Raw genomic sequence first — 24,563 nt, 5'->3', positions numbered from 1 at the left:
ACAGGCAAAAAGGAATCTGAAAGTCCATCTCCTTGTGTTTTATTGATTCATGTGTTGAATTATTGGTTGAACGGATTAGGGTGGGAATCTGAACAGCTCTGCTTCCTCCTACTCGAGCATTCCTTGTTGTTGGGGTTTTTGGGTTGTTTGTTTCAGTGACTTAGATATGGCACTTTAAAGTGGTGTTTTATTTTGCTATTGTCTGTCATGTTTTAAATAGGTTCGAAATCAACATACAACAACAACAACACCAATATTTCAATTCATGGCCGCCTACCATGTACAAAGGTCTGCTCATGGTCGTCGGTGATGCTGAGCAGGTTCCCTTGGAGGCGTTTGCAGTCGGCTTGCGCCTCCTGCCAGGTCTTGGTGGGCTGGCGGATCATCAGGTAGCAGAAGTCGTTGGTGGGGTCGTCCAGCCACCAGCCGCATTTCTGAGTCCAGTCTGCGAGCCAGACGGCGTAAGACAGCGCAAGACAGCGTAAGACGGCGACAGTGCGGGACACCTACCCGGCTGGCCGACTAATGGTGGCAGCTGTGGAGGCCCTCCGCGCTTGGCTGCAGAAAAAGGGGAGAGAGTATGACCAAATGCTTCACGCATCCAAAAGGGGCGCTCGGGAGGGACGTTTGCACCTGTTTTGCAGACCGGTGGCCGTATCCAGAGGCAATTAACCTTTCTGTACAGGGTGGCCCCCCACACTTCAGAACAGGCACCACCACTGCTGTGGTAGCGAGTTCTTTTGTAGTCCTGCGGACGAGATTTTGGACAGAACTTTAGCGTGTTGCATTCGATGTGGTCATCTTCCCGCCTCATTTCCTCACTTGCAGCGTTTTCGTACCTTCTCTCATTAAAGTTTCACTTTGGTTGTTGGGTTCACTTTATTAGTCAAAGTAGTATGAACATTGCAATAAAACATTGTGCCCGTCCTGGGAACCCAAATAAAAATCTGGGAAAAACATGGACAAAGCAACTAACCCTGGCAGTCAAAGTAGTATGAACATTGCAATGAAACGTTGTGCCCGCCCTGGCAACCCAAATAAATGTCTGGGGAAAACGTGCACAAAGCAACTAACCCGACAAACCCGAGCCACCGTCCAGGATATATCATCTTAACCGCCTCTCTAAAATCTGAGCGCCAATACTTTGTAAGCGGCTGCCCGATGCCCCTAAACAAGACGGATGGATGCCTGCAACATGACTTTTCCAAAGGCCTTCAGCAATCCACTTACATTAGAAGGTGTTCCGTCAGTCCACTCGTAGTTGTTGCCCTTCTTCTTTTCTCCCACCCAAGTGCTACTGTAAGCTGAGTGATCTTCATAAAAGGAAGGAGAACAAGAGCTTCAGGGCAAGAAGAGCTTCAGCCAAATGACGACTGTGGCGGTTCTTCTTGGTGCTCACCGTTAATGAATTGGGCCTCTTGCTCAGAGTGTACGCTAGCCAGGTGGCCTCGCCGGGCGAGACAAAACTTCTCGCCATCCTCCCAGATTCTGAGCGTCGCGTCAAAAAGATAGCAATCATCGCCATAAAGGAAGTTGCCATCGGCGCAGTCGGAAGCTGAGGCCACAAAGAAAAACATTGAGGAGGAAACCATGACGAGATGGTGCAAATAAGCGTGCTCCAACTCACTCTTCATTACAGCAGAAACACTTTTGGAGGTACACGTCCGTCCGTCCGGGCAGCCTGCAAAAAAAGACCCGTTTGCGCATCTCACCTTTCATCAGCAACGTGGCCACCACGGACGTGCAGACTTACTCTGCGGCCGTTTGCACATGTAGGCCAACGAGGAAGCGCAGGAGCCAGACCTCCACTTCCCAGGCGAATAACGAGCTCCTTGGTTGACGTAGGCGCAGGACGCGACGTCGGCGCTGTCGGTAGATTATAAAAAGGAACATTTTCCTATTTTTCCTTGAGTGCTCGTTCTCAAAATTGGTTCCAGACCTTTACGCGTGTCCGCCTGACAACAGCATGCGAAGATGTGACTTCTTACCTTTTAAAGTGGTCTAAGGCCCAGTTGGTGTGTGTCGTTGCATTGCCATCAGACCAGATCAGCTCCTGGCTTCCGGCTACAAAGCCACACCAGACGTCGTCGCATTTCTGGGGGGAAAAAAGAAAACAGTTCCAGTTGTTGCTGCAGAGTCCACGACTGCTTCCGTCTCACCTGGTTGGAGAGTCCCAGCCAGAAGCGGGTGTTGCCCATGGTCCCCTTCACAAAGTCCTCCTCGGCCGAGGAGGTGATGGAGACCAGGTCGCCGCCCTGCCAGACGCAGTGGTGCCGGGCCCCCAGCCATCCGTTGGGCTCCTCCACCTTCTTGTAGCAGTCGGTGCCGTGCGCGAACCACCCGAGAGCACACTTGCTGGCTGAGGGCACAATTTGGGGATCAGGCGGACAGATCAGAGCACGCTGATGGAACACTTGCATGTTTTTACTCTGTGCTCTTCATTGGGGGTGGGGGATTTGGCAACGCCCATTGTCGCTTTGGCCCCTTCCTTCATTTTTGGGTCCAGCCAGCGCCATGCAGCAAAGTGGAGCTGCTGATTGTTGGCATAAAAGCATCACTTACGCCTGCCAAGGATTGCACACAATTGCCCCAAAGTGAAGATACCAAGCTTCAGATGTAAAGTGGGGCAAAAAGTATGTAGTCAGCCACCAATGGTGCAAGTTGTTCCACTTAAAAGACGCCATCATCGTCATCATCATCATCTTCACCCTCAGCAATGACCCCACCCAGCAGTTACGCACGTGTGGCATATCGATGACCGATGACCTAAGCTCAAATCAGGTCATCACACATTTCTCCACTGGAGGGTGCTAAAGCACAACGCAACTCAATCGAATGGAACACGTTGCAACAGTTGGACCGCACAACTGTGTTGCAACTTTTTTGCGTGTGAAGATAACAGACCAAACACGAAGGTGTATTATTAATAATATAATTACAATATAATTATTAATATAAAAATGATTATGATCTAGATCATAATAGCCATGATTTTTTTGTAACAGAGGTGCTAAGAAATATCTATTGTATAAAGGGGCTGTAAGAAATTATTGCTAATACTGTATCAAGGACTGTAAGAAACTATTAATAATAATGATGACTAATAATGATTATTATTCATTATAATTAGCTCATATAAATCATGAAAAAACTCTTATAATAGGGGCGCCAAGAAATATCTTGTCTATATACACTTGTGCATAATCTCTTGTATAAAGGGCTGTGATAAATTATTATTCTGATTTATTATTATTATCATCATTATTAATAATAAATGTATTACTTTTATTATTATTATTAACTAGTATTATCACTATTATCATTATTATTATTATATATCATTTATTATTGTGTCTTGTTGTCATTCCCTGTCTTAAAACCTAACGGTGCAACTCATCTACGTAAGTGTTACAAAGTCTAATCAGCCGCTCCTGAATTCCAAGTGTGCCCATGTTTTAAGAAAAAAAAGATACAAAAAAACAGAGCGAAGGAAAAACAAAAGTAACGCGGAAAAAAAGAGATGGAAGGAAAAGCCCAGTGACGCGACAGCACATATAAACACATTCGGTTTTCAAAACTAAAGGGCAATTTTAGATAGAATATTTTTGATGTTATATGCTCAACTTCAATACATCATACTGACAGCCAGTGCGCACTTACAATTCAGAAACGGCTCGTTTGCCGCCGTAAAAAAATAAAAATAAAGCCATGACACTTGACTCAACGGTTTTAGCTCGTCATTACAAAGTCAAGTAGCTCGTTCGTTCGGACATAACAGCAGCACACATGAATGACGAAAATGAGATTAAAGGCAAGCCTCGATAACAAGAAAGGTCCGGTCCGGGACAATTGACCGCGGCGCAAAGCAATTAGGCTCCTCTCAAACCAAGTTGTACACAGCAACTACATCAAAGTGTCCGAATAATGAGGATTCTTCAAAGTTCATTAAAGTGGTTGTCGTCCAAATTTGTGACATTGCAATGATTTATTTTTTTATCTCAGGCACCAGATGCAGTCATGCGAACTCACAGTACAGTACATTCCATCGTTTCTCCAGCTCTTTACTGTTGTTTTAACGGACTAAAGATACAAATTGCTTACCTGAAGCACATGTCCCATATATGGCAATCAGGAGAAGTACACACTTTAGTTTATACCGCATCTTGGAGGAAAATCCCCTCTCTCAGAGGGTCGCAACGATTGGAGTCGGGGAAAAGAAATGATAAGTCACCTCACTGAGAATAGCTAGTGGATTTTAGTCCAGTGAGAAATGGACGTTTGGTGCACCCTGCTCCGAGCCAGAGGCAGGCCACGCCCACACGCCGCCTCCGTCAAACACGTCACATTCAAAGGTAGTCATCACAAAGCACTCTCAAGCGACGTGAGGAGTGGCGCGCGCGCGCAGCCACGCCCACATGCCGCGTACGTCAAACACGTCACATTCGAAGGTAGTCATCTCAAAGCACTCTCAAGCGACGTGGGGAGTGGCGCGCACACGCGTGTGTTTTGGACCAGAAGAAAAAAAAAAGAAAACAGCACTGCACCCTTTGACTCCTTTATTTTTTTTGGTAACTTTGTAAATGTTCTGGACGTGAACAACAGCGAAAAGCAGTCTACTCATTTAACTGTAAATATAAATAATTAAATCCAAGTGTGAAAGTTGGAATTCAATGAGGTGTCACTCAATTTATGTTCAAGGGTAGACAAGACTACAGAAGCTTTTCCATTCTTGCCTCTCACAATTCATGTTGATTTTCAGAGAACATGAGAAAATACATTTAGCCGACGTGCTTTTGAATGAAAATGAACGATGAGCAAATGAATCTGAGAGACGTGAGGGGAAAGCGTCTCCAATTGAGCCTCGAGTGCAAAAGCACAAAACATATGTAGAATACTTTTTATTCATAACAACTATAATATAAATATGATCATAAAAAGTATCATATTTTTTATTGAATCTTTGATTCAACTCCTCTCCAGCCCATCCTACTTTGTAGCAAAGTGACTCGATTTGAGGAGAAGGGCGTGACTTATTTGCCTCCCATACAGAGAAACCTGGAATTGAGTGAAACGGAACCGAGTGGCAATTCCATTGACAACGTACCCAATAAAGAATGCAAATTTTGAAAACCAACATGACATTTTCTTTCATTTTTACCGCAGGGAAGCAATTGATCAGTATTAAGCAACAAAAGGAGAAAACAAAAATCCACTGATCGACCAGTAAGCCTGACTACTTTTCATGATGATCTTGAGGTCGCCTAAACCGGTCTAAAAAGGGGGCTCGGTTTTCAACAAGACGGAGCAGACACACAAACGGCAACACTGCTTGTTACTTATGTTGCGAGTCCAAGGTTGCAGCAAGGGCGAACAAACTGAAAAATGACTTTGGACTCATCAGGCTCCTTTGGCTTTGCTGCGGGGGAGTCGTCAGAACGTTCAAGGCTTCTTCCACTTGTTTAACAAGAGCACAAAGACACATAGTTGATCATGGGCCAAATTGATAATAACAACTAAAAAGTATCCACTTAGGGACAAAATTCCCCACATGAGATGTAGAAAGAAATAACAGTTGAATAAATAATGCAAATGTTGAAAACAAACGTGACATTTTCTTTCATTTTCACTGCAGGTCACAATGGGGACCCAGTGTTGTTTTTGTGGACAATCAATATTCAGCAACAAAAGCAGAAAACAAAAATCCACGGATGGACCGATAAGCCTGACTATTTCCTTGACGACCTTGAGGTAGTCATACCGGTCCAGAAAGGGGGCTGAGTTGTCAACAAGAAGGAGCAGACACATAAACGGCAACACTGCTTGTTACTGATGTGACAAGTCCATGGTTGGCTGCAACTCCAGGGTGGGGCCAAGTCGTTCCATCCGACCAGCAGACGGGGTCGCCTCGCCTACAAAGTCCAGTTTTGGGGGAGCCGCTGATGGCGTAGTGTTGCGACACCATGGGTTTGATTCCCGAATATGACGGTGTGAGTGAGTGTGTGTGACAGACAGACAAGAAAAAAGGTCAGTTTCTTCCCAGCCACCACTGGTCCCCAGGCAGACTGACCCATACACACACGGTGATAAAACCTGAGGAAAAGCGCACTCAGACCCACCTAAGTCATTTTTTTGTATGGCAATGGCAATGGGCTGTGCACCTGACTCACTTTATCCATGACATCACGCCTCACAGGAATCCCAAAGAAAAATGATGTGCGTCTAGAATCAGTGGGGTCACGACAAGCACGGGCGGTGGGCCTTGCGAGCAAAGAGGAGGCAGGGAGTTAGTTTCAGTGGGCCACTTTCTATTTTGTTTCCAAAAGTATCAAAACAAAATAAGCGCAAAGTGAAAAAAAGAAGAAAGGTTTTTTGATTGCAGTTTAGTTTTAGGCGAGCCTTCGGTGCCCGGATTGGCCTCATCGTTCGCCTACGGACCCACAATCCCACATCATTTTATTTGGCCCGCAAAGACAAAATGTGCTTCAAATTGTCTTCACCTTTAAAACTCATCTTTTTAAAATGTTTGAACAGTTTATTAGTCAGATTTGAAAATGAGTTATATGTCAGTTTGTTTTGTAGCTTACACTCCTATATCGTATGAGGAGTTCATAAATGTATTTAGGTTGACAGTAATAATGGCCCTCCGAAAGAAACTATGACTACAATGTGGCCCGCGGCAAAAATGAGTTCGAAACCCCTGCTCTAGATTGATCAACATTATCCTATGCTATGCTATGCTATGCTATGCTATGCTATGCTATGCTATGCTATGCTATGATACATTCATCAATTAGATACGGTGATTGCGCAATTTAAACGTGTTTCAAACCGGTTTCAAGGCTGTACGAGGGTTTTGAAATTGTGTCTAGCTATGTCTAACACACTTATTCGCAGGAAAGCAGAGTCATCCGTTTCTGCGATTTGTCAAGAGGCACACTTGATGCCTGCACTCTGTACAACGCAGGTGCAGAAGCTCTTTTCAACAGGGGCGTAGGTTTATGTAGGAATGGTAGGGACCTATCACCACCAATATTTGTGGAATACAAAATAGTCCCTACCAATAACCATCCATCCATTTTCTATACCGCTTGTCGCCAGCAGTCATCGAGCAGTAGCCGGCGGACACCCTGAACCGGTTGCCAGCCAATCGCAAGGCACACAGAGACGAACAACCATGCGTACTTCCACTCACACCTACGGGCAACTTAGAGTGCTCAATCAGCCGACCATGCATGTTTTTTGCAAGTGGGAGGGAAAACGGAGAAAAGCCGTAATAAAGAAAGTCTACCTTTGCTGTGATTTCTTTTTTTTTTTTTTACAGTCGTAGCCCACAATATTGAAATTGGACGTGACCGCGTATAAGTCAAGTCAAGTCAAGTCAAGTTTATTTGTATAGCCCTAAATCACAAAGAGTCTCAAAGGGCTTCACATAGCCAAAAATTGACAATTATTCTCAAAGCATCCCCTGATCATAAGCTCCCAAAAGGGCAAGGAGAAACTCAAAAAACCCCTGCCAGGGGAAAATGAGAAACCTTGAGAAGGGACCACAGATGGAAGGATCCCCCTTTCAGGATCACCAGGTTGTAATGGATGCAGAGAGGGCACAAGTAATACATAATATGAAAATCAATGAAAAAATGGATGTCGGAGGTGCCCTCGATTGTCCTGGCAGTGTCTTCAAGGAGGTTGAGCTGCAGTTTCTTCATCTTGAATTGGTCCCCGAGAATCCAGCTAGCCGCTATCAGCTTTTGCGCCACCTAAAGCGTATTAATTATTATTTTTTATTCTCATCTTTTGAAGTGCTGTAAATGTTCTGTTTAGCTGTGAAGGGCAACATAAATCATTGTTCTTCTCTTCATTCTACTGCAGACTGATTCTTCGCAAGGTGTATATGTTTGTGACGTATTTAGCATTGATACAATAATAGTACATTTTCTTTCAATAAAATACTCATTATACTATACATTCGAATATATTACGTTTCCGAATTGCAGAATTATTGTTTCCTTTTTCATTATTTTTCCTTCACTGCACTCATTGATATCACCGCAAGATGGCGGAGGTGCCGGGATGCCGTTGAACTACCACCGAAGAAGAATACGGAAGTCGGCGTCTCAATGGTCGAGAAACAAAACGCGAGGGTGATGCGGTAAAATCGCTTCACAAGTCAAAGAGAAAAAGAAAAAGAACCTTTCCGCACAAGGAAGAAGAGCGAATGGCAACTACAACAAATGAATGCAGTCTCCTCCACTCAAATTACCCAAAGTGAGTTCTGTAGTCTCCAATCTAGGTAAAGCGAGCTAGATTGATTGGACTCGCCACCCAGTGGAAAAGCGAACGAGGACAACATTGTCTGACTGCGGTCAACAGATCAAAATCCACCAAAGCCCGACTGTTTCCAAATTTGCAGGTAAAATATCTTAGAGGTCTTAGGTTCACCCAGAATGCATTGCCCGCGTCCATTTTGGAAGTCAAGCTGTACAACAACGCTTTATTTCTTGTTGTTCGGCGAAGCGAGAGTGAAAAAGAGAGTAGCAGGTAGTATTGCCTTGAAAATGGAAGCATATCTAGACTGTGGAATGACTGATCTTTCCTCTTTGGGCTCTTGCACTCCTCCTTATGTCACTTGTGCTCTCCAGACATGCAACAACTGAGTGGCTGCCAAGAAGAACCCATGCCCCCTCATGAAGCACTGCCCTTGCAAGTCAAGGAGGAAGAGGAGGAGTCCGATGTCACCAAGTTGTATTGTACGAGTAAGTAAGAAAATGAAAAATAAGCGCAAATGCTTGTGTGTAATTCAGAGGGAACAAAATTGATCACTGTTAGCTCTTGTTCTGCTGAGAGAGGCGTCAAAAAGGTCCGTAGGCATGTGCCGATATTACATTCTGACTCGAAAGTGATACATTTGTTTTTATCAGCGCCAACGCCAATTATTAGTAGTCATCGAGGCCGATATTGGGAGAAATATTCAATTTCAGTAAAATGGGTGGAAAAATTAAGTATGTTTTTCATCAGATTTTGTTCAGACCAATACCAGTACGGTTACTCAACTCTTTAGTAGATACCAAGTACCGATACCATTAATCAAGTTAAATGTTTCCTGTAGGCGTTCAGCAGGAACAACTTCATCATCAGCCCCAGGTGGAGAGCTCCACTTTTGAGCAAGACTATCAACGGCCTTCTCACATTAAGGAGGAAGAGGAAGATCCAGAGCCACAATCTGTTAAGGAGGGAGAGGAGGCTTCACAGCCACCTTGCGTTAAGGAGGAGAAGGAGGAGGCGTTGCCACTGAACGTCATTGTTATGACGAGCGAAGACGATTTAGACAAACCAGCCAAGTGGTTACAGCTTCATCATCCAAGTCCAAGTGGAAAGCATCATGCTGGACCACCACCAGATGACCATTTAGCTCCGGTGTCAGATGATGACATGGAAGAACCATCAAGGAGCGACGCAGACTGGGAAGGTGATGACAAAATGTCAAAATGCTCTGAGAAGGAAACCACTCGCAGCAGGAAGAAAAGTTCACCAACATGTAAAAAACATGTTATCTGCTCAGTTTGTGGTAAAAATGTTGCTAAAGAAAAAATTATAAGGCACATGAGGACCCACACGGGAGAAAAACCCTACAGTTGCTCAATTTGTACCAAAACCTTCTCATCGAGAGATTATGTGAGCACACACATGCGAACACACACGGGAGAAAAACCTTTTGGTTGCGCGTTCTGTAATAAAACATTCTCGCATAAGTCGCACGTGATAACGCACGTGAGAATACACACAGGAGAAAAACCCTACAGCTGTTCCGTTTGCGGGAAAACATTTGCGTCCAAGGATTATGTGAACTCGCACATGAGAACGCACACCGGAGAAAAACCCTTTAGCTGCTCACTGTGTGATCGAACCTTCTCTCAAAAGCCACATCTGGTAACACACATGAGAACACACACGGGGGAGAAACCCTTTAGTTGTACTGTTTGTGGTAAAAGCTACGCTCACAAGAACAGTTTGACAACACACATGTGGGGACACTGCTAAATGATTTAACCAAAGCGGATCACATCTTTTCTATTATTTAAACTTGAGTCTGAAGAGCTACAAACACGAGTCTGTTGTGCAGAACAACGCGTTGTCGTCATCGTCGTACTGCTCAGCTGATTCATCGTCTCGATGGGAGTTACGCGGTTCCCACGTTTGTGTTGTTCCGCAATCTAAATACTCATGGACTTAGCTGTGTTCTCAAAGAGTGAATGTCACATATAATTGTTTTTTTAGTTTTTCATTGAGACAAATTGGAATCTGGCTTCTTAACAACTGATTTATCATTTGTTCTGCTGTCGTCATCAATGCCCCAGGAAAATACTAGCTGGTCATGTCTTACAAAAGTGTTTACTGCCACTAATGTATTATGTATTACACCATGTTACATATTAAACATTGTATAAAAACTGTCTGAAAATTGTGGCGAGATTTTGTGAATACAGAACTCTAACATTTTAAATGAACTGCATTTTATTAATCCTATTTTATTCTGCGGATTAAATAAATTAAAGTAATATGACAATTTTTTTTTAATGCTTTTTACCTTTTCAAAAAAAGATTTTCCCCCTTCAATTTTTGGGGTATGTAGGGACACCATCCATATTTTTATGTCACCAATATTTGTATGATATTATTCTCATGTTTGAGTTTATGCACAGCACTTTGTTTCATTTGCAGCGTATGTTTTCATATTTGTTATTCACTGTTCTGAACATACCCCGAGGCCTGCGCGTTAGCTTCTCGTGTTCTGTCCACAAAGACGTGCCGTAGATTTCCAAGATGGCGGTCTGTTGTGCGCTTGCGCGGTATGACTAATAGCAGACACCCCCCCCCCCCCCCCCCCGCCATGATATAGCGGCAAACGTTTAGAAACCTTTCTTGATTTATCACACTCAATCTCCAAGTCATATTTAAGCTAAATGCAATCGAGTGTTCGAATAACAATTAAAACTCAACAACAGGCGTGGCGAAACGCTGTGACGGCAATCGTCATTTGAAAAAGGTTCCTGAACAACGGCGCTTTGGTATCATCTAGCAAACCATTTTGCACGCAAAACCTCAAAGAATGTGGAAAGAGTTGGACGAAGCGGATAAGGAAGAACTTTGTCAAGTAAGAAAGGAGAACGAAGAGAAACAACGACATCCGGAACCTGTTTCCAAGACTCCAGTTGTGCTACACATCGATGGTAATGTTTCATTCCTAGCGTTCTACAACCGCAATACATCGTTTGCGCGTCGTATTGTAATTTCCTATTACACCGGTAGATAAACAAACCTTTCCCTACTGTGGAGGACCCATTTACAAAGAGAGATTGCACAGTGCAAAGGCGCGGAATGCAATTCACTACTAGCCGTTGCGGTACTTATTTACTGTTACTCGAAATAAAACTAATGAAAATGTGTTTCTTCGCTATGTTTATTTGTTCCGTAACAGGAAAATTGCTGTAAGCCACACTCCAGGTGAAAAGTGAAAAACCTTGTCACTTGGTGAAGCAGCATGTGGTTCATTGCCCCAAGTTATTTATTTACATTGTGCATCATTAGGTTATAATATATCTCTATCTTTCCATGTTGTATATGTCATACAGTAATGTTTTGATTTGTATGGGGTCTTTTTATGTTTCCTGTCATTGCACTTCTCATCAGAATGTTTTCTAATTCATAATTTTTTGGTTCCTTTTAAAACTTGTGTCCTACAGATGCCCAACATCGAATTAATTGTCGAGTCAAAGAAGAAGTTGAAGATCCGCAGCGCCCTCATGTTAATGACGAGAACGATGCGCAGCCCATCAATGTCAAAGAGGAAGAGGATGAGTTCCCACTGACCGTCGTGGTAGTTAAGGCTGAAGATGCCGAAAACGCCCTACCTGAGTTGTCACATCTTCGTGGCGACAGCCCGAGAGACGACCGTTGCGGAAGTTCCCCGCTGTCCCGTCGCGACGACATCGCAGATACCAACAATACAGATGACGACAAACTCTCAGAAAACGGGACGGACAAAGGACGCTTCAACTGCTCGGTCTGCGGCAAGAGCTATGCGTACAGGTGCAGTTTGACGCGTCACACGCGGACGCACACGGGTGAAAAACACTTTGCTTGTTCTGTTTGCAGCGCCAAATTTGTCCGAAAGGTGGCACTGATTGCGCATGTCGCCACACACACCGGGAAGAAATCCTTTGCGTGCTCTGTGTGTGGTAAGAGTTACTCTTACCAGAGCAGTCTAAACGCGCACATGCAGACACACAACGCAGAGAAGCCCTTCAGTTGTTCGGTGTGCAGCGAAGGCTTTATTCAGAAAGTAGCTTTGATCGCCCATATGACGACGCACACCGGAGAGAAGTCATTCTCTTGTTCGGTGTGCGGGAAAACCTTTTCTTATAAAAGCAACTTAAATATACACATGCGCACGCACAAAGAGGAAAAGTCCTTCAGTTGTTCGGTTTGCGACAAGAGATTCTACCTGAAGTCCATTATGGTATTGCACATGAGAACGCACAGTGGAGAAAAACCTTTTAGCTGCTCTGTTTGTGGTCAGAGGTTCACGCGGAAGGTGAACATGATTAAACACATGAGATCACACACGGGTCTAAATGACACTCAGAATGTTTTAAATTAAAATTGATAGTTGTGTTTCAAGTCAACTTTGTATGTGTTTTTTCAATCGCCGTTGAAGTTCTCATAAATTTAAATATGCTCAGTAGTTTATTGTTCATCTCATATGATGCTGATGCTTTTTATTTTGCTCTTTTTCACTTTTTTTTTTATTATTTTTATTTTTTCATTTATTGTCATGTGGTGTGTATTGCTCCACATATAAATAAGTGGAAGTGAAAAACAAAAACAAATTGCACGTTGTATCTATTTGGTGATTTATTTGAATTATTGGCAAATAATATTTTGTTTCATGGCTCTGTCCTCATTTATGATACCTGAAAAAGATGGTGGAAGTCAGCCAATAAAATTGAATTTTGGGGTGTAGGGATTCAGTGAAAAATCTGCTAAATATTTTGGTTTTATCTTTATACGTACCGCCATAAGTGACACTTTGTGTTTAGTTTGTTCATTTTATTTGCAATAAACACGGCAACAGCGCTCTCCGCCTGCACTCTTGAGTTAAGTACTGCAGGTTTGCCACGAGATGGCGCACGTCTCACGCGGCTCATGATCGACCGCGTTCAAACCACCATCAAAGAAGAACCTATCGGAAGTTTGCCTCGTCTCGAGAACAAGCTGTTGGCCTTCATTGTCACATTGAGATGCCATTATTCCGTTCCAGCTCCCTTAAAACAATACTTTGTGTAGCAAATTTTCTAAATGACAAAAATGTTATCCTACACAGTGTAATGAATATATACATACACTTCTGATATGCAAAACAATGCATGCTTCAATCAACAAGAAAAAAAAACTGTCAAGGAAAATTAAAGATGAGTTCCACATTCACAAAATATCACAAGAAGCCGAAACAACTGTAACACGATGGTGTTATTTGCATTTTTGCAGCTATTCAGCAGCCGATTGCTGGTCTAGAGGAACTTGAGGGAGGAAGCTCCAGTTTGGACCGGGCAGGTCCACAATCCCCCCCCATCTTATACAAGAGTAAGAAGAGGCTCCACAGCCCCTCCATGTTAAAAAGAAGGAAGTGAAGAAAGAGGCGGCCCTGACTGTCATCGTTGTGAAGAGCGAAGATGAAGATAAACCACCCGAGACGTTGCCGCGTCATCAACGTGTTTCATCACCGGACAAACTCTTAGCGCCGCTGCCGCACGTCGACGACAAGAAACAACCCTCAAAGAGCAAGGCAGACTGTGAAAATGACGGCAAACATAAAGAAAGACCTTTCACGTGCTGGGTTTGCGGGAAAAGTTATTCCTACAGGAGTAACTTGAACGATCACATGTGCACACACAAAGAGAAAACTTTTAGTTGCTCCGTTTGTGGAAGAAGATTCACTCTAAAGGTGAATATGATGACGCACATGAAAACGCATACCGGCGAAAGAGCCTTCACGTGCTCAATTTGCGGCAAAACCTTCACGCGTAAGGCCACCATAGTGACACACATGAGGATACACACCGGGGAAAAACCTTTCAGTTGCTCCGTTTGCGAGAGAAGCTTCTCCCAAAAGAGCAATTTGAACGTGCACATGCAGTTGCACACGGGAGAAAAACCTTTCAGTTGCTCCGTTTGCGAGAGAAGCTTCTCCCAAAAGAGCAATTTGAACGTGCACATGAAGTCGCACATGGGAGAAAAACCTTTCAGTTGCTCGATTTGCGGCAAAGGCTTTCTCCTCAAAGTGACTTTGATTGCGCACACAGCAACGCACACCGGAGAGAAATTGTTCTCATGTTCACTTTGCGGTACAAGCTTTGCATTTAAGACTAATTTGAACGCGCACGTTCGGAGACACAAACAAGTATCCCACAAGTAGGTTTTTTTTTTTGCATGTAAATGGTGCCATTTACCAAAAAAAGTATCATAAAATGTGTGCAAAAAATCAAGCACACTGTATGTGGTCCAAGCAGCTTAAATGACAGAGGCATCATCTCTTCGTAAATCACATTTTGCTGTTTGTGATGAAGCCTCGTCAAATCAAAGTGGGGTTAAATAATTGTTTATGTGACGAACTGATTTGATGGTAAGATCACTAAATGATTCCCGAGCGCGGCATCGCTGCTGCTCACTGCTCCCCTCACCCCCACGGGATGGATCAAAATCACGTAGGGATGGGTTAAATGCCGAGGACAAATTTCACCACACCCAGATGTGTGTGTGACGATGATCATTGGGACTTTAACTTGACTTTAAGAGACAATATTGACTTTCCCACACAGTATACCCCTTGACCTTTTGGTTGTTCCGCAACATGAATGCTGTGTTGTTCAACGTATTGTGTGTGTCTCGCTTTGAAAATAAACACGACCACCGCTCAACTTTTGACCTCTTTTCGCTCTTGAGGCAAGATTGCTGCCACGGGACCCGCCTTTTGGGTTGAGGGGGAGCAGAAGGACGAGACGGGCATTGTTCTGTTGGACTTTTGTGTGCTCTTAAAATGTGCACGTCAAATGTAAAGGTATCAACACACACGTCTTATCAAAATAATACGTTTTATTCTTCCATCCTGCTGCGATCTGGCTGTAGCGGCGTCCACCACCGAAGAAGAAAAATCCATCACCGAAGAAGAACAGGGCACAAGTGTGCGTTTACTCTCGACGAAGCAAAAAATAAAAAATACAAGCAAATTCGAGTAGCAAAGAAAAAAATAATCATTAAGAATGTTACAAGCGTTGGTAAGGCAGCGACTAATTGCAGCCGCCGACGAAATATTTGAACTGTTTGAAAAAACGATTGCCACATACGAGGCGCAACTTTGTCGAGCGCGAGAGGAGACCGAGCGACAACGACGACAACTCGAAGCTATTTCCAAGACACAACCGGTGTCGCACATCCAAGGTGCGTTCAAATAGTCGCAGATATCTATTGACTCAGTTTAGCTACTTTGAGGTATGGACAATTAACGATATGAAATACATGGATAGAAAAGGGGGATTTAATTAATTCTGTTCATGACCAAACGATGGATCGTAGTAGTCATGAAAACAAAGTCATTAAAAAGAACAAATGGACCAGTTCTGGGTCTACCGCGCCTAACGCCCAGAGTTCCGGGAAAGGCTCCGGCGCATCCGCGACCCTCGTGACGATACGGCGGTTCCTAAAATGAGCGGATAGGCGCTCGATTGCTCTTATTCGGACCAAACAGACAATCACGTGATCTCAGCTGTGTTTGTGTTGCTTGTGCCCTGCAGACGTCCAGCTACTGATCAGTCACCAAGGACAAGAACTTTCCCCTGGGCTACAGGGGGACACCACCAGTTTGGAGCATCCGCAGCCCCTCCACGTTAGAGAACAGGAGGCAGATGTCCCCATGAAAAGCGAAGAAGAGCTGACTGAGTCGCAACGTATGATGACAGAGACCAAAGGGGACCACCTGTTCGCTCCGTTGTCCGACAGTGACGACATTGGTGAACTTTTAAGGAGCGGTACCGACTCTGAAGGTGAGATGAGGCGGCAAACTGACAAACAAACTGACAACTTCGAAAACAAAATTATTTAGGTCACATAGACGTGTCATGCAGTGCTGTAGTACTGTACAAAGCCGATGATTCGTTTTAGTGCCTCACTGTACACTGTAAAAACATACATTTGTAAAGGAAACGTTTACGCTGACTTCCTCGTTAAGGGTTGGGACAGTGTGACTCTTGTTTCTTGTGCCTGACAGAAGAATATGCGGGGAGCCCCCGATTGGAGCATCGCCAGCCTTCCCACGTTAAAGAGGAAGAGGAGGATTCCAGCAGCAGCAACTTGCTGCTAAGCTCCCCCCTCGTGAAGTGCGAAGATGATGACAATTCGCCCGACTGGTTACCGCTCCATCATGGCGCTCCGACAGCATGCGTGCAGTCGCACGCCAGCACCCGCACCGGGAAGAAACTGTTAAGCTGCTCGGTTTGCGGTCACAGATTCTTTCGAAAGATTCACCTGGCAGCACACATGAGGAAACACGGTGGGGACAACGCTGCGAGCTGCTGCGTCTGCGGCCAAAGGTTTAGTTCAAATGTTGCTTTGATTGCGCATGCGGTGACACACACCGTTGATGGACCTTTGGTCTGCCCGATTTGTGCTAAAAGATTTTCCTGCAAGACAAATTTAAGCGATCACATCCACTCGCACAGACAAGACTCCTTGCATTGTTCCTTTTGCGATAAGCCATTCTCTCAGAAGGTGACGCTGGAATGGCACATGAAAGCACACGCGTTGGAAAAAACTTTCACCTGTTCCATTTGCGACAAAACCTTCCCTCAAGAGGGCACCATGGTGACACACATGCGGATACACACGACAGGAAAAGACTTTCCGTGCCCGCTTTGCGGCAGGAGGTTCTGTGTCGAGGCTAACATGGTGTCGCACATGAAAACGCACAAGGCCTTCTAATGGTCCCGTTGAAGGTCAAAACAGCTCGAGAACAAAAACGATGCAGTGGTGAATAAACGTCGTCCTGCCCATTTAGGCTATGATCCAGCAATTGGACGAACATTTGAATTTTAACCCTGTAGGATTGTTTAAATCATAGGAAAAATGAAAACAAATGAGTGATATTCAAAAGAAGTTCCGCTTTATTTACGGTTTGCTTTGTTTGTCTTCCAACTGCCATCAAGTATTGAAACATATTTTTGAACCGCTTCAATGTTTTATGTCATTGACGCCAATGTGAGGGTAATGCGGTCCATGACGACACGACATCAATATTTATTTTCCTTCACTAATTCTCCTAACTTCAGGGGCTACTTTCTACATTACTAAATTAATTTTAAACAGTCGAAGTAGGAAATTCTTTGCCATAATGTATTATGGCATATAATATATGTATGTAGTATAGTCAGATGTCATAGAGAAGAAAAAAAACTTCATTACGTTTTATTGTACTATTGGAATATTTAATTTTAGGAACGAATAAAATGTCAAATTTGTGTCTCTTGGCGTTAGAGGTCATTATTTGGAGTCTGACTTTGTACGTTTTTTTTTTTTTTTTCCGTCTGTTCCTACCGTTGAGCCCGTCCTCAATACCGTCTCAAGATGGCGTCCGTATGACGTTACAGCTTCTCGAGCGCTGGTGAACTACCACCGAAGAAGAAAAAGAAGGAGGTCCACTTATTTTTACTTTAAAAGGGCAGAACGATATCAAGTGTAGAAAGAATACAAATGTTGAAAGATTTGGTAAGGGGGCAATTAATTGCGCCCACTGACGGCAACTTTAATGTTGTTTTAGAACGTATACGTAGTCTACTCAAAGTTTCCCTGCAGGGGGCGCTATAGGACAGACAACCTGCATTCATCGCTAGCCAATTGCCAGAGCGGCTGTGGCTAGTTTACCACTACCTCATGTTGTGTGCATGAATAAAATAAATGTATCCATCCACTTTTAAGCGTCTCCGAGTGTCCAGTAAAGCGCCATATACATGTGCTGTATTTTATTATTACTACAATTAACTTTTTTCTGCACTTGTTGGGTCATGAAGTGTTGGACAAAGAGTTGACTCACTGCCTTCACGCATCATCAATAGAAAGGTGAGTACTTTTACTTTGTTTTGACTGTTGTTTTTTTTTATACACAAATTGTTGTTGACCTAAAACGGAATGACCTTTTAATGAAAATAAAACTGTTTGTGCCATGAGCCAAAACATAGGTACGCACACACACACTAGAACTAAAGCAATGCTAAAACACATAAATAACAAATATGAAGTATTGTATTTAAAAAATGCACAGATGGCAGAAAAATACTTTAAAAACTAATTGTGGGGGAAATTCTAAATGACAAATATGTCGAGACTTATTCAAAAATATTCAACAACAGTGGAAATATTAGACAAATTAAGTCAAGTTTATTTACAAAGGTACACTTGCACGTTCTGAACCAAGCCAATGCAATAGAATCAAATGGGGTCTTAAAACACAAATGTATATGTACAAATAATAGTAAAAAACGGATAAAATGATCAGAATTTTAAATATATTTAATACGTATTGGGAAAAAAATACAAAGCATAAAGTCAAAAACATTTGAAAATAAAATGTCTGCTCATTAATGCATGAAATACTGTTTAAAAAAAGATTTACAAAGAATTAGACAAAACTGAATCAATACCATGAAAGATTAAAGTTTAAACTTTTTTGGGATCAAAAAACCCTTCAGAAAATAATGTTAAAAACGTCAGAAAATTCACATAATATAAAAACAAAAATAGAGAAACTGCAGAAAAGAAACATAATGATGGAAGAAAAAAAATCAAACAAAACTCTTTTAAACCATTATAAAACATAATGTCATAATGAACATGTATTTCTTTTGGTGAAGGACGACAACCTCACATGGCTTCATGATGCCTTATGAAGAAGCCATGTGGAGTTGTCGTGCTCTCATTTAACTCTGTTCCTTCTGCGGCTTACGAGAAAAACTCCAATATTGACTTTCGATCTTATCCAACATGTTGCAATGCTTTTGAACGAACACAGGGCGAGCAATGTTTGTGCAGAGGTCCAACTCCTCTGCCCCAATGTAAACACTCAAGGAAACGTGCTGCACTTGCATCGTAGTATATTCCGCCACTCAAGCGTAACCAAATCAGATTTGTGCGTTCATTCATTTTGCATTTGCGGGCTTATCTTTGTCGTCGTGACAAATGTCAGCTCGCCCGGCCGGGTTCACCGCGACTTGTCACACGAGCTCCACGAAAAAGCTGCCACGCTGAGCCAAATAGCCGCGAGGTAAATGTATACGCCACAAACTGACGATTGGAACAAATTGGCCGACGGATGGCCGTTTAGCCGCGTGAGCTGACTTGCTCCTCCGAGTCCTTTGACTCTTTCTTCAAATTCAAACGTTGGGTCCTACTTGTGTACACTGCAATTAATTGACTTAAAGAGGACCTTGCAAAAAAGCTGCATAATAAATCATCTCAACTCATTTCCAAATAGTTCAGTTTGAGCTTAAACATATTTACATGCTGCATAATAAAGCAACAATGCTCCTTGTTTTATGATTATGGCACAAACACACTTCGAATACCGCTTTTATTCAGATGCTGCACTGCCAAAAGCAGAGGCTAAGCTGCACTGTGTTTGTTTACAGAGGCGGGACAGTCCCTAACAAACTAAAAGTAAGAAACAAATCTGTTATTCTTGTTCGCCAACGTATTGTGGTGGAACATTGTCACCAAGACAATTGCGAGACGCAACCCATCTGTACCCAAGTCAAATTCCTTGTTTGGCACGCTCAAACTTGGCGAATAAAAATTCGGAGCAGGACACTTCATTAGGTACATAATCTAATAGTGCCCAAGAGACCATTTCCACTTCTTCCAAGAATATGGAATGTGAAAGCCTCGATGAAGGCAAAGCAAGACACGCTGAGGGCTTCTGGGGTGATGTTGAATGGAAGTGCGTCACGTATTACGCAAGACCCCAGTTACTATGGTTTCATTTCCTGTACATGTGGCGACCTGTCCGCTTGAACTATCTCATGAATCATCAGAAAGAGGTCATTATTTTTTCCCTTTAAGCTCCGCCAGAGTGGAGCAAAAATAAATAAATACATCAATAAATAACTGAATGTAGTTTATAAATAGTTTGGATATTTGGCATTTTGTTAACAGTTAAGGTCAGGTCAAGTTTAATATAAACTTTTGGAAGGTTAGGATAAAACTGAACATGTTCAATAATATTGGAATCAAAACAGACTGAGCTTAAAACGTGTGTGTGTGCGCGTGTGTGTCAGAAAGAGGCAGCTCGCAAAAGTTTTCTCAATTGTTTAACTGCAGTGACTCGGCCCACCCGACTTGAGAGGGTAAAAGCTACAAGATAGTTGACAGCAACAATGCTGAAACTAAGCCTTGTTTCTTCTCATTTGACGTACACGTATCATGTTTTGTTATTGTAACCGTGTTATGTAACACAAGCCGGCCTCCTTCCCAGAAGTGACTTACGCAAGGCAAGAGGAAGCGTGCCAAGGTAAATATTGCATTTTGCAAACTTGCCACTACATTTGTTCAATTAAACTTTGGATTGAATAAACCACTGTTTCAGTGCAGCGGTGGTCATTATTTGGGTAATTCATTGAATGTGACCTTTTAATTATGTCTATTTGTTATTTGCCAGAAAATAAGTCACTTTTTCCCTATACAGGAAAAAGTCCAAATGCCAGCACATCACCTCACACAAGCAGGACCAGATTACACCAAAAATACAGTAAGAAATTATTTTTAAGTTACTCACTAGAAAAGTGTTAAAAAAAAAAACATGGTACAAAAGTGATATTCATTTATAACCAATAACGTACTTCATTAAATCTATTTTAAAAATCTGAATGTTCATGATGCAGTGATGAAAACAAGACGAAAAAATGCAACACAGAAGTTATTTTTTATTGGAGACTTACAAGGAAAGTTGGCAACATTTTGAAACTTGTTTGTATACAGCGACCCAAAAGCAGAATACACAAATAAATAGTATTTCATATTTAAATGACCCCCCCCCCCTTCCCCCAATCCATTCCCATTTACAATACTGGATAGCAATCTAAAAGCGAACTCCATCTCCCATGAGCCATTGCGGCATGGTGAGCGCTACAGACCTGCTGTAAAGTGAAAGGGAGATATAGTGTGCTTGGCCAGAAACACCAACAGGTGACGGTAGCACTAATATATCGCTGGCGTCGGGCGGAACGTTTGCAACCTCCATAACAGGAGGTTTAAGCTCGGCACCAGCGATACACGTTGAATACGTTTGTTATGGCCAATTGTGAGTGCGTTCACACGCTAATGAGCTGGGGGAAGAGTTCAGTGGCAAATATGTCGTCCCAGGGGCTGCCGGAGCATAGCGGGGACGACGACATGTTGCTCAAAGGGGAGAGGGAGCACTCGTATCCAGAGTCGCTGTAGGCGTCTGCCAGGCAGGCTTCCTTATCCAGGCCGCCGAGGGCGGGTGAGGAGGCGGCGGCGGCTGCAGCATCAGCATGGCAGAGGAAGTCGTCCATTTGTGTAGGGATGACCGCTTCCTCCGGCTCGTCTTTGATGCAGACGTCGTCCTCCGACACCACCACCTCGGCGACGGAAAAGGAAGCAGTCAGGTTGTTGTCGCTTTCCTTGGCATCTTCCGTGGCCACCTCTGCTGGCTTGGTGTAAATGTGATCCAATTGTATCAGTCCATTAAGGGTCTCCAGCTTGATTGATGGGGTCCCCAGAGGCGCAGGTGCGGCGGTGGGTAGTGGATCGCCTCCGCTGACCAGGAGCAATGACGGCTGCTCGCAGGACTGAATGAAATGCTCCGGGTCAAAGATGTCCAGAATGCCCAGGAACAGATCAGACTGGCGAGAAGGGGGGGGGGGGGGTTTAGAGTAATCCAAGTTTGATTTTAGATTGCGTTGGAAGAGTTCAAGTTTGTGTTTTGTGAGAGCGCGTTACAGGCTTTCTATTGAAACTGCCAAAACCTTTTGCTGTGATTTGAGGTGCATGGCGCACACTTACCTCATTGTCTGCAGCATCAGGACCATCTGTATCCATTGGGACGTTTTCAGGTTTAGGAACTGCTGGGTCTGCACCTGCTGCAGAGGCACACGTAGCCTGAGTGCTGCTGACTCAGAAAACCCGATTCCCAAACTTGACTCATTCCCATTGGACACCAACACCTGAACCATAAAAAAGGGGGCATGAAGGAGAGATTGATTTGTGTTATGTTGCGAATTGTCAACCTTGCTTGCACTCAAAGTCGCACCTTCTCCTTTGAGTCAAAGGCGTCCAAATTAAGTCTGTGCTTCAGCCCATCATTTTCAGTAAGCAGGCCGTTGTTTTTTTCCCGGAGGAGCCGGTTTTCAATGTGAAGCTTTTTGTTCTGCAAAAATGCAGATGAGAATACAAGTTTGTCCTGCTCACTCTGGATAGAGGTGACACACCAAAGTAAGCCAAGCGGGTAATTAAACTGACAAGCTGCATACATAATTGCAACCAACGCCAAAAGAAAATACCTCAAGCTCCAACTCCAGGACCTGCTGCTCCAGTTCGCCCATTTTGGCTTTTTTCCTGTCCCTGGCAGTCTGAGCCGCAACTCTGTTTTTCAGTTTCCTGTAAGGAGGAGAGTGAAGAGAATAAGTGAGAGCATTCTTTCCGCCGTGCTGCGGAATCACTCCAGTCAGCCATGTTCCTGCCACGCAGGCACGTCAAAGTCCCGCAAGGCGGATTCACCGTGGCCAACCAGATAAGCAAGTCCAATTGACACAAGCAGAGGCATACGGTTTAAAAACACCTCGATCACCAAGCTAAATAAATTCTCAACAGATTAAGCAAAGGGCCAGACAAATACAAATCCATAGGTATTGAAAGCCAATGTGTGGGCTTTGGTTAAGAATGACAAATTACGACATCTTGAATAAAAACGCAAGAAACAAGAGGGCATTACTTTATTAGGCTTGCGCTAAAAATCACCGCCATTTTGTGTTTTTTATCAACATTATAGGACTGCGCCTGACCCACATGTTTATTTGACACAAACTAAAGTAGATGTCTTCAAAGCAAACCTTCTCAGTGCCTTCTCCTCGGGACTCAAGTGTGTGAGCCGCTGTCTTTTGCGCACCGGCGGCACCGCCGAGCTGCTTGACTCGGAGTCCGACGACGCTTGGCTCGAGGAGGACGGCAGGACGACCGAGATGGGTCGGCCGAAACTCGCCGTCGACGTGCCGCCCCTCTGCTTCCCGGAGATGAGAAGCAGTTTGTGGGCGCCTCCGCTCGTTGATGTTACCACCACCATGTCGGCACGATGTCCTCCTCTGTCTCCAACCACACAAATAATTGATGGCCCAAATTTCTATTACGGCCACGGTGCTTCTCTTCTTCTAACAGACAGAGTCGCAGTGTCGGCGATTTTTCCTCTATCGTGTTGATGCCTGATAGGCTGGAAAGACGTGGACGTCACTGAGCTACGGTCGGTGATTGGACAAGATGCTTACCTCATTTGCATTCTAAGTTTCATCCTTTTACAAAGGGCATAAACAAATCTTGTCCCCAATCAAAAAAAAACCTCAGTTGATCCTGTTTATCTAAGCGTTTTTTGTGTGTGCAGGAAACAGTGCTTTCATCTGGTGTAGCGGATTTAGACCAAAATGATGCAAGCTATTGCGGGGTGAGGGGGGGCTCAAAAGTGCATCATCCTTCTTTCTTGGACAGGTGGCCAAGCACGCTGTGCAAAATGTAGATCAAAAGGAAACATACATATTATAACAAAGAGTTTAAAATAAACAGACACATTCATCATTAAGAAACACATTAACTAAATAAAAATGCTCTGTGTAAAGGCATAAAGTTGTTCGAGGCTCAGTAAGATAAAAGTATGCCTGCCATTTGAAAACAAACACTTAAAACAAGCTGGCAAGTTTGCAGAGCTTTGGATTCAGTCCTCTTGTACGAGGCCGAACATTCAACAGGGAAGTGAGCACTTTATCACAATGTTTGCTCCGCTCGAGTGCAGTGGAATGAAGTAAAGTCCCTTAGTCATAGTGTGAAACACAGCTGCTGCAGTATCAACCGTTTCAAGGCTGATGAGGAACCATTTTATGCCACTGAAGTGAGTCTTCGCACAAGCAATCAACGTACCAGATAACAAATTCATTAAAATACATACATCATTCAGAAAAAGTCAAATAAAACCAGTACCAAATTGATCCTAAAAATGTTCTAAGAAAATAGTAAACAAAAGAAACAAATCTTAAATTACAAACATTAATTCCAAAAGCAATTACAAACATTAACAAAAAAAGTAAAGTATAATTAAACAACACATCCAAGTTAAACATATATTTAATATTTAAAACCATGCAAAAATCACAAAGCCTAGCATTAAAAAAAGCGCCCAACTTATTTAAGTATAGCATACACTAGTAACACACACATACAAATGAAATAGCAATAATAGTAAA

The 24,563-nt window shown here is 43.3% G+C and overlaps 6 protein-coding genes across 12 annotated transcripts in view; 4 read left to right on the top strand and 2 right to left on the bottom strand.

Moving 5' to 3' along the window:
• LOC125993954 (lymphocyte antigen 75-like) overlaps positions 1-24,563 on the bottom strand; it is a 278,014-nt gene that overhangs the window by 10,806 nt on the left and 242,645 nt on the right. For 4 of the 5 annotated variants that reach the window (XM_068650210.1, XM_068650212.1, XM_068650211.1 and 1 more), the window contains 8 exons: positions 1,989-2,095; positions 1,754-1,866; positions 1,628-1,681; positions 1,400-1,555; positions 1,231-1,313; positions 634-748; positions 511-558; positions 278-445 (listed from right to left, as the gene is read on the bottom strand). In XM_068650210.1, coding sequence (XP_068506311.1) covers positions 278-445; positions 511-558; positions 634-748; positions 1,231-1,313; positions 1,400-1,555; positions 1,628-1,681; positions 1,754-1,866; positions 1,989-2,095 — 844 coding nt within the window. The remainder of the gene's footprint in view (positions 1-277; positions 446-510; positions 559-633; positions 749-1,230; positions 1,314-1,399; positions 1,556-1,627; positions 1,682-1,753; positions 1,867-1,988; positions 2,096-24,563) is intronic. The other variant, XM_068650214.1, reaches the window with a different exon arrangement.
• Positions 8,077-10,459, top strand: LOC125994138 (zinc finger protein OZF). The gene is made up of 3 exons (XM_049763361.2): positions 8,077-8,410; positions 8,640-8,753; positions 9,107-10,459. Exons 2-3 carry the CDS (start codon positions 8,642-8,644, stop codon positions 10,036-10,038), a joined length of 1,044 nt encoding a protein of 347 aa, XP_049619318.1. The 5' UTR covers positions 8,077-8,410; positions 8,640-8,641; the 3' UTR covers positions 10,039-10,459.
• Positions 10,881-12,683, top strand: LOC125994140 (oocyte zinc finger protein XlCOF6.1). The gene is made up of 2 exons (XM_049763363.2): positions 10,881-11,228; positions 11,742-12,683. Exons 1-2 carry the CDS (start codon positions 11,108-11,110, stop codon positions 12,656-12,658), a joined length of 1,038 nt encoding a protein of 345 aa, XP_049619320.1. The 5' UTR covers positions 10,881-11,107; the 3' UTR covers positions 12,659-12,683.
• LOC137840144 (gastrula zinc finger protein XlCGF8.2DB-like) lies at positions 13,204-15,095 on the top strand. The gene is made up of 2 exons (XM_068650119.1): positions 13,204-13,249; positions 13,647-15,095. The coding sequence occupies exons 1-2, from the start codon at positions 13,204-13,206 to the stop codon at positions 14,471-14,473; spliced, it is 873 nt and encodes a 290-aa protein (XP_068506220.1). The 3' UTR covers positions 14,474-15,095.
• LOC125994123 (transcriptional repressor RHIT) lies at positions 15,161-21,905 on the top strand. 3 transcript variants are annotated; one of them, XR_011086638.1, is made up of 4 exons: positions 15,208-15,495; positions 15,849-16,097; positions 16,325-18,165; positions 20,783-21,905. XR_011086638.1 is itself a non-coding variant. In XM_049763339.2 (3 exons), the coding sequence occupies exons 1-3, from the start codon at positions 15,318-15,320 to the stop codon at positions 17,029-17,031; spliced, it is 1,137 nt and encodes a 378-aa protein (XP_049619296.1). In that variant the 5' UTR covers positions 15,161-15,317; the 3' UTR covers positions 17,032-18,166. The 3 variants fall into 3 exon arrangements, 1 of the variants encoding a protein (XP_049619296.1); XR_011086637.1 differs by having other exon boundaries at positions 15,210-15,495; positions 16,322-18,165; XM_049763339.2 differs by lacking the exon at positions 20,783-21,905 and having other exon boundaries at positions 15,161-15,495; positions 16,322-18,166.
• xbp1 (X-box binding protein 1) lies at positions 21,001-23,508 on the bottom strand. Its single transcript, XM_049763332.2, is given in 6 exon segments — positions 21,001-21,962; positions 22,123-22,230; positions 22,233-22,283; positions 22,370-22,486; positions 22,620-22,716; positions 23,169-23,508. Coding segments are annotated over 6 exon segments (1,158 nt in total). The 5' UTR covers positions 23,399-23,508; the 3' UTR covers positions 21,001-21,407.

Source organism: Syngnathus scovelli, chromosome 3 (genome assembly GCF_024217435.2).
Source record: "Syngnathus scovelli strain Florida chromosome 3, RoL_Ssco_1.2, whole genome shotgun sequence".
In the NCBI taxonomy this organism is placed as follows: Eukaryota; Metazoa; Chordata; class Actinopteri; order Syngnathiformes; family Syngnathidae; genus Syngnathus; species Syngnathus scovelli.
This window is presented reverse-complemented; position numbering and strand designations above follow the sequence as displayed.

Coding starts and splice junctions, on each gene's coding strand:
- LOC125994138 (XM_049763361.2), top strand. CDS start 8,642: ATGCAACAACTGAGTGGCTGCCAAGAAGAACCCATGCCCCCTCATGAA. Junction 8,754..9,106: donor CACCAAGTTGTATTGTACGA/GTAAGTAAGAAA, acceptor TGTTTCCTGTAG/GCGTTCAGCAGGAACAACTT.
- LOC125994140 (XM_049763363.2), top strand. CDS start 11,108: ATGTGGAAAGAGTTGGACGAAGCGGATAAGGAAGAACTTTGTCAAGTA. Junction 11,229..11,741: donor AGTTGTGCTACACATCGATG/GTAATGTTTCAT, acceptor TGTGTCCTACAG/ATGCCCAACATCGAATTAAT.
- LOC137840144 (XM_068650119.1), top strand. CDS start 13,204: ATGATCGACCGCGTTCAAACCACCATCAAAGAAGAACCTATCGGAA. Junction 13,250..13,646: donor CAAAGAAGAACCTATCGGAA/GTTTGCCTCGTC, acceptor TACAAGAGTAAG/AAGAGGCTCCACAGCCCCTC.
- LOC125994123 (XM_049763339.2), top strand. CDS start 15,318: ATGTTACAAGCGTTGGTAAGGCAGCGACTAATTGCAGCCGCCGACGAA. Junction 15,496..15,848: donor ACCGGTGTCGCACATCCAAG/GTGCGTTCAAAT, acceptor TGTGCCCTGCAG/ACGTCCAGCTACTGATCAGT. Junction 16,098..16,321: donor GAGCGGTACCGACTCTGAAG/GTGAGATGAGGC, acceptor TGTGCCTGACAG/AAGAATATGCGGGGAGCCCC.